Genomic DNA, 8,662 nt, shown 5'->3' on the forward strand with positions numbered 1-8,662 from the left:
ATATGCAGGTTGCTTCGCAACAGGCAGATATCTGTTCTAGTAGCCATGCAGGTCCTGGGGTCAATGGTGGCCACCTTCAGGATGGTGGAATAGGCTCAATTCCACTCCAGACCACTGCAGCAATTCGTTCTGTCTCACTGGAACAAGGATCATCGCACGATCAGGTCTCAGCTACTGCGTCTCTCTCCAGAGGTACAGTTGTCCCTGACCTGGTGGTTGCAGACAAAGCATCTCAGTAAGGGTCGCCCCTTTTGGGTGTCGGATTGGACATTTGTCAAAACTGACGCCAATCTTTAAGGTTGGGGGGCAATGACGGGGTCACACACTTTCCAAGGAAAGTGGTCAGTGACGGAAAGCCGGCTACCGATAAACATCCTGGAATTAAGAGCTATATTCAAAGCTTTAGTGCAGGCTCAGGAAATCTTAAAGGGCAGGTCGGTGCAGATACAGTCAGACAATTGCACCGCGCTCGCCTACTTAAATCATCAAGGGGGCACGAGGAGTCGGGCCGCCTTGGCAGAGGTATCAAGAATCCTGGTAGGGGCAGAGACTCATCTGCCCACGATATCTGCCGTGTTCATTCCAGGAATCCTGAATTGGGAAGCCGATTTTCACAGTTGGCAAGAGATAAATGCAGGGGAATGGGCCCTACATCCACAGGTTTTTCGGAACCTTGTGGACAGGTGGGGTCTACCAGAAATAGATCTGATGGCATCAAGAAGGAACAACAAGGTTCCCAGGTACGGATCCTGGACAAGAGATCCGAGAGCCGAGTTTGTAGACGCACTGACAGTAAAGTGGCGTTACAAGCTGGTATATCTGTTTCCCCCGTTTGCTCTTCTGCTCAGAGTTGTCAGAAAGATCAAACAATAGGGCAGCACCATCACATCAATAGCTCCGGCATGGCCGAGACGGCACTGGTTCACAGATCTACGGTCTCTCTCCATAGACACTCCATGGCCTCTCCCATTGAGACCGGATCTGTTGCTACAGGGTCCCTGCTGGTACCCGGATCTTCATCGGCTATCTTTGACGGCATGGCTCTTGAGGCCTCCATCTTGAGAAAAAAGGGGTTTTCCGAGTCTGTTATACGGACGATGCTGAAGGCACGGAAACCATCCTCAGCCCGTATATATTATAGGGTTTGGCATACTTTCTTTCAGTGGTGTGAACTGAAAGGGTATGATCCACATAAATTCCTGATTTCCAGAGTGCTTGAATTTCTTCAAAGCGGTATGGAAAAAGGGCTCCGCCTGGCCTCTTTAAGGATACAGGTGTCAGCTCTTTCAGTCTGGTTCCAACATAAAATTGCTCTGAGACCGGATATAAAGACCTTTTTTCAGGGGGTGTTGAGGATTCAACCTCCCTTCGTTTCCCCGTTGTTCCGTGGGACCTGACTCTAGTTCTGAAGGTTTTACAGGCTCCTCCGTCCGAGCCTTTAAATTCAATAGACATCAAGTGGCTAACAGCAAAGACGGTATTCCTCCTTGCTATAGCATCTGCACGTAGAGTGTCGGATTTGGCTGCGCTTTCCTTCCGGGAACCATTCTTGATCTTTCATCAAGATAGAGCAGTACTACGTACTAGGGAGGGTTATCTTCCGAAAGTGGTGTCTAAATTTCATATTAATGAAGAAATAGTAGTTCCAGCATTTCAGGGCACAAGTCTCTCACAAGGTGAGGCTTCCCTGGATGTGGTCCGTGCGTTGAGAATTTATGTTAAATGCACGAGCAAATAGAGGAAGTCCGATTCACTTTTTGTTCTTTATGGTTGTCAAAAGCGTGGCTGGCCAGCCAATAAACAGACACTGGCCAGGTGGATTCACATGACAATTTCATTGGCTTATACACAGGCTGGTATGCGTGTGCCGGATTCAGTGATGGCACATTCTACTAGGGCGGTAGGTCCATAATGGGAGGCCCGCCGGGGTGCTTCTGCTGAGCAATTATGTAAAGCAGCCACATGGTCTTTCATCCATACCTTTGTCAAATTTTATGCCTTTGACATTTTTGCCTCTCAGGATGCGTCCCCGCCTGTAGGGTTAGTGCTTTGGGATATCCCCAACTTAATGGCTGTGGACCCCATGGACCCCGAAGAAGAAAATAAGAGTTATGGTATAACATACCTTTGTTAACTTTTTCTTCGAGGTCCATAGGGTCCACAGGACACCCACCCAGACGCACCAGTAGTTCTGGGGGAGGTTCTTCCGTAGTTTCTTCTCTTGAGAGTCTGGACTCGTAAGTATGGGTCTTTTCTTTTCTTACCCTTTGTTTGTCTCTGCCTGCTTGAGCTTGGTAATGAACTGGCTACCTGAGGCAGGGGGTGGGGTATATGAGGAGGAAACCCGGTTCATCCCGGGAGCAGAGAACTCGTTTGTGTTAACTGTTTGGTGACCGGGATTCATACCCAACGTAATGGCTGTGGACCTCGAAGAAAAAGAATTAACAAAGGTATGTTATGCCATAACTCTTATTTTTTTTTTTTACCCTTTTTTTGGTCAGATGCGCCAAGTTACATTGTGGCTGATCGCGCCACAAATGTGCCCACGCATCACGCCATGCGATTCCCCTATGCTATGGTATGCACTGCATACAGTATCTATGGAAGCGCGTTCGCACATGCAGTGTGCATTTCCGCTCACAGACGCACGTCTCGCACTATGCATGGCACGATTCATCTTGCTATCGACAACAGTATAGCTGGGAATATCTGAATATACAGCAAAAAGGTCAGAAAAGGAGTAAAATACACAGGCTGAGTCCATGATACAGGTAATTGCCAAAAAGTTCAGCGATCATATTAAAGCTTTCACAACTGGCTCCAACATTTGTTTTCCTATACAAGAACATTTGATATAAGTAGATTAATAAAGGTTTTCCCTTCTTTGGGTTTGGTATGGCATTTTGTCAATTATAATGTTGACAATGAAAATTGGGACATTGTTAGTTCAAACACGGTATGCTGACATGCTAATAATGCTATTTCAATTATTTTAAGTGTCTGCTAAATGCTAAACTATCATGTTTCAAGTTCTTAAGCATACATTGTTAAAATCACGCTTATGAGCATGTTGGCATGCCGTGCTCGACCTAACAGTGTCCCCATTGTCGATCAAAATTTGTTTAATACAACACCTCAGCGCATCAAAAGTAAAGCTGCCAACAGTGGAGACACTAGGGTACCTTAAACCCCTAAACAAAAATAAGTGACAATAGTAATAACATGTGTGACCACCGTGTGGCGCTAAACTAAGCCAATCAATACGAAAAATTTTAAATGAATAGGCTACTTTCCTATCCTGTTCTCTCTTGGGACGATGTACCAGGGAGTACCCAAAATGTAAAAAGAGAGATAAGCACAATAGTGTAATATTGAAAAGATCATGTGAATTTATTAAAACACACAAACATATAAATCAATCTTAAAAAGGCTAAATAAAGCCAAGCAAATGCCTATTGGGCATGTTATAATAATGTCTTTAAAAAGAGGGGCCCATAAGCCCTGCGTACCAGATCCAAGATGCATAACTGCGTTGTGGGTGCAATGCTGACCGTCCGGACCAAGTCAAGCAGTGACTAACCAACGATAACTGGTACTGGGGGTGCTTCTCCTCAGTAAATTGACTCTGCTGTGCTCTGTGTCCCCATTGTTATTCACAACATTATGATTTTCAAAATGACAACTACATTCCGTCCACCATTTGCCTTTGTGTGACAGATTGTATTAGACATACACAGCAGCCTTATTCTATTTTACCTCTTTGTGTAGGTTTTAAGTAAACAAAATATCCACCTTACGCGTTCCTCTATACTGAGCTCAATACACCTTACGCTGTTCCTCTATACCAGGTATGTCAAACATGCGGCCCGAATAAACCTTTTTTATATTATATGCGGCCCACACCCCTGCCATGATCGGAGATCAGCTCCGATCGGGCAGTGCTTATTTTAATTAGCTGGCAACGCTGGTCTCGGAAACCTCTGATCACTTCAGAGGCCAGTGTTGCAGTGCGTGGGTGACGTCATGATGTTACTCGCGACGAGAAGAGCCTGCGTCTGCCGCTCTGGATCTAATTAGATCCAGTTGTCGGTAGCATCTACGCGGGATGATGGGAGTGAAGATGGCGCGGACTGGAGCGGTGCACAGCGGCCATCGTGAAGAAAGGTAAGTACTGCACAGGTGAGTGGGGCCTTTTCCATACTGGGAGGGGGTACAACATAAGGGGCATTACTGGGGGCACAACATAAGGGGCATTACTGGGGGCTCTGCATAAGGGGCATTACTGGGGGCTCTGCATATGGGGCATTACTGGGGGCTCTGCATAAGGGGAATTGCTGGGGGCACTACTAGGGACATTACTGGGGCTCTGCATAAGGGGCATTACTGGGGACTCTGCATAAGGGGCATTATTGGGGGCACTACTATTGACATTACTGGGGGCACTGCATTAGGGGCATTATTGGGGGCACTATTGACATTACTGGGGGCTCTGCATAAGGGGCATTACTGGGGGCACTACTAGGGACATTACTGGGGGCTCTGCATAAGGGACATTACTAGGGGCTCTCCATAAGGGGCATTACTGGGGCACTGCATAAGGGGCATTGCATAATGGGCACAAACTCAGGGGGCAATAAACCTTTCAAAATTGCATATAAGACTCTTTTTTTCTTTTTCATTGCGGCCCACACACTCTTAAGACCTTGAATATTCGGCCTGGTTGGTATTTTGAGTTTGACATGCCTGCTCTATATTGAGCTTAATTAACTGTAAATTAATCTTTAGGTTTACACACCCAAATTGGGCTTGATAAATTATTAGTATTTTCTGTTCTGCAGATAGCCATTCAGGTTGTTGTTTCTTGCCCACAGGTATCTATCAGTCATAGGATAATTTTCAGTCTTAAAACTACTTTTAGATTACAAATACCTCTCTGACGTGTAAATAGCGTAAGTAAATTTAAAAGTCATGTTGGCCAGCCAATTGCAAAGTCTGCTTTGAACTGTTAATGCAGTACTGCTTCTGGTCTCAATTGTTTGTGTTGGTTTTTATTCCCACACAGGAAGAGGACGAAGAACAAGCAGATTACGAAATGAAAATACTGCAAGGTCATTGTGGGCCGGTTTATAGCACACGTTTCCTATCAAACAGCACTGGCCTTTTGTCTTGCTCTGAGGATGCATCCATTCGCTATTGGGATCTTAGTAGCTTTACTAACACTGTCCTTTTTGAAGGTCATACCTACCCAGTTTGGGATCTAGATGTTAGCACATGTGGTTTGTTTTTTGCCAGCGGCTCTCATGATCGCACAGCCAGGCTGTGGTCATTTGACCGGACATTTCCACTCAGAATATATGCTGGACATTTAGCAGATGTGGACTGCATAAAGTTCCATCCCAATTCTAATTACTTTGCCACAGGATCGACAGATAAAACCATTCGTTTGTGGAGCAGTCACCAAGGAAACTCTGTAAGACTTTTCACTGGACACCGTGGACCTGTTCTTGCTCTTGCTTTTTCCCCAAATGGAAAGTACTTGGCCTCAGCTGGGGAGGATCAGCGTCTGAAATTATGGGATTTAGCATCAGGGGTACTTTATAAGGAGCTGAAAGGTCACACGGACAATATTAACAGTCTTTCATTCAGCCCAGACAGCAGTTTGATTGCCTCTGCATCAATGGATAACTCTGTTCGTGTATGGGATATTAGAAATACTTACTGCAGTGCCCTTTCTGATGGTTCTTCCAGTGAACTGGTTGGTGTATACACAGGGCAGACAAATAATGTTTTGCGTGTACAATTTATGGCATGTAATTTACTGATGGTGATTGGGACTGCACAGGTACATTAAGTTTGCTGATTATTATTTGTCAGGATTACATCAAAAGTGATACAAAGACTTTCCTCTAGATTCACCAGTAAACATTCTTGCAATTTGAAAAGAAGTGTATTAATCCTAAATATATGTAAGCTGTTAGAATTCTCTTCGGTTATGTGGAAGTCATAAGCCGCACAGCCACTAAGGGACTGTGAAATGAGTGCACGATTACGACATTGTAATCGTGCAGTTGTTTCACAGTCTGTGATGTGCCTACACTGAATGATCAGTCGTTCAGTGTAGGCACATCAATCATCCCTGAACATGGTCAACCTGATGACGTCGTCAGGTTGACCAGCATGTTCAGGCGATGATAGATGTCAAAAATGACCAGGGGAACGCGGGCATTGCTGGTCGTTTTTGACATTAAACTGCCCGATTTGCGGATGATTGATAAGCGATTGAACGATTACGATGTCGTTATTGTTCAATTGCTCTGTTTAATCGTGTGGTGGATACGCGGCAATGGTCTTCTGGAATAATACCTTAAATGGCTCCTATTGGGTATCTGAAGTCTCTCAAAAGCTTTAGAATAACCCCATGAAACTCAGCCTTATATTAAACTGAATATTGAAAGAAAGCCTATACTGAGAATATTTAAAGAAAATCAGGTGCAGTACTAGTGATTGAAGTCTCACAAAGGCAGCTGGTCAGTTAAATAGAAATAGTAAAGTATAGGACATTTCTGATTTCTCAAAGGCTTTGGGTGTGTTAGTGGTTTTACGTATGCTAATTTCCACATTTTTTTTCTTTTTTATAGAATTTATTTATTGCTTGTCTAACTTTGTAAGGGAAACCTGAATCTGTAGAGGGAATAATACTCTGAACCCCCAAAAGTCATGGGATAGATACCTAGTATAGTGTAGGACCCCCTCTAGCCCGACATAGTGCAGCAACCTGATGTGGCATCGATCCCACACGTGGATGAAAGACCTCTGAAGAGATGTAGACCCCTGCCATCTGGATAGCTTCCCACAGCTATGTTGTTATTTTGGATGCAAAAGAACCTCTTCACCACGTCCCATAATCCTTGATTGGGTTCATATTTGGTGAACTTGGTGGCCACACCATTTTTCGGAACTCTCCAGAATGCTCCTTGAACCAATTCTGGACAACTTACAGTAGGACCGATGACATGATGCATTATCCTTTGTTGTGGGGGTACATGAAGTATTGAAGGGCTGCAAATGGTCATCAAACAATGCAACATGGAGGTTAAAGGTCAATGACTTGTTCATGCAGACCAGTGGGCCCAAACATTGCTACATGAACACACACCATTATGGAACTGACACCAGCCTGCACATTGCCTTGCTGACAACTGGGGTCCATGGCCTCATAGGGTCTGTGCCAAACTTGAACCCTACCATCAGCCCGAAGCAACTAGAACCATGACTTATCAGACCACGCAACATGTTGCCAGTTCTCCAGGGTCCAATTAGTTATGTCACGAGCCCAGGTGAGGCACTGTGTCCGGTGTCCCAGTGTTATGGGTCACTCTGGTGGGTCTTCTGCTCCCGTATTCCATGGAAGCTAAAGAACACTGCACTGACCTGCATATGTGTCTGGTACCCCCTGCATTGAATGTGTATGTGATTTGATCCAGTGTCTCTTGTCTGTTACAATTCTGGCCAGATGCTGCTAGTCACGATCATTAAGCACACATTGTCGGCCACTGCGCTGTCCACGGTGGATGGCAAATGCCTTCCATAACGTATTCCCAGTACACACGACACTGTAAATAAAGGACTGTTGAATGTCCGCACAACTTCGGAAATAGAATGTCCCATCCATTGGCCACCCACTATTATGCTCCATTCAAAATCTGATTATTCACATCGCCTTGCTATGAGCAGCCTAGATGGTTTTCAAACTGACTCACAAGATGACAGATTACAACTGATGCCACCTACTCCTTACCTTTACATACTGCAATACAATTACTTTTAGCACTTCAGTGTATAATGCCACATTGACTTGTCATAATAGAATAGGTGTTAGGCACCAAAGAATATACTGTATAAAAGTGATGTCATTCTGCTTCATTAGTTTGTTTGTATATCCTTTTTTGCAGTGTTAAGGAATTAAAAATGGATAAAACAACCCATGCAAAAGCTTTTAGAAAGTTTAAGGCCCTCCTTTTCTGCCTGATTTTGTATTTTTGTTGTTGTTATTGTTATTATAAAAAACTATATATATATATATATATATATACACACACACACACACACAGTCAGGTGCATAAATATTGGGACATTGACAGAATTTTCATATTTTGGCCTCTATTCACCACCACAATGGCTTTGAAATGAAACAAACAACATGTGCTTTAACTGCAGACTTTCAGATTTAATTTGAGGTCAATTACATCGAAATCAGGTGAACGGTGTAGGAATTACAATGGTTTCTATATGTGCCTCCCACTTTTTAAGGGGCCAAAAGTAATGGGACAAACTAAACAATCCTAAATCTAACTTTCACTTTTTAATACTTTGTTGCAAATCCTTTGCAGGCAATTACAGCCTGAAGTCTGGAACGCATAGACATCACCAGATGCTGGGTTTCATCCCTGGTGATGCTCTGCCAGGTCTTTACTACAAATGTCTTCAGTTCCTGCTTGTTCTTGGGGCATTTTCCCTTCAGTTTTGTTTTCATCAAGTGAAATGCATGCTCAATCGGATTCTGGTCAGGGGATTGACTTGGCCATTGCATAACATTCCACTTTTTAGCCTTAAAAAACTCTTTGGTTGCTTTTGCAGTATGCTTCGGATCATTGTCCATCTG

General features: G+C 44.0%; 1 protein-coding gene across 2 annotated transcripts in view; it reads left to right on the plus strand.

Annotated features, from left to right (window-relative positions):
- The window catches only part of TAF5L (TATA-box binding protein associated factor 5 like), a 128,403-nt gene extending 120,317 nt beyond the window's left edge, over positions 1 to 8,086 (plus strand). For both annotated transcript variants that reach the window (XM_088457398.1, XM_088457399.1), the window contains exon 5: positions 5,063 to 8,086. In XM_088457398.1, coding sequence (XP_088313524.1) covers positions 5,063 to 5,851 — 789 coding nt within the window. In that variant the 3' untranslated portion in view covers positions 5,852 to 8,086. The remainder of the gene's footprint in view (positions 1 to 5,062) is intronic.
- Positions 8,087 to 8,662: the final 576 nt, after the last annotated feature.

This window comes from Taudactylus pleione, unplaced genomic scaffold, assembly GCF_031769625.1.
Source record: "Taudactylus pleione unplaced genomic scaffold, aTauple2 ptg000760l, whole genome shotgun sequence".
NCBI lineage: Eukaryota > Metazoa > Chordata > Amphibia > Anura > Myobatrachidae > Taudactylus > Taudactylus pleione.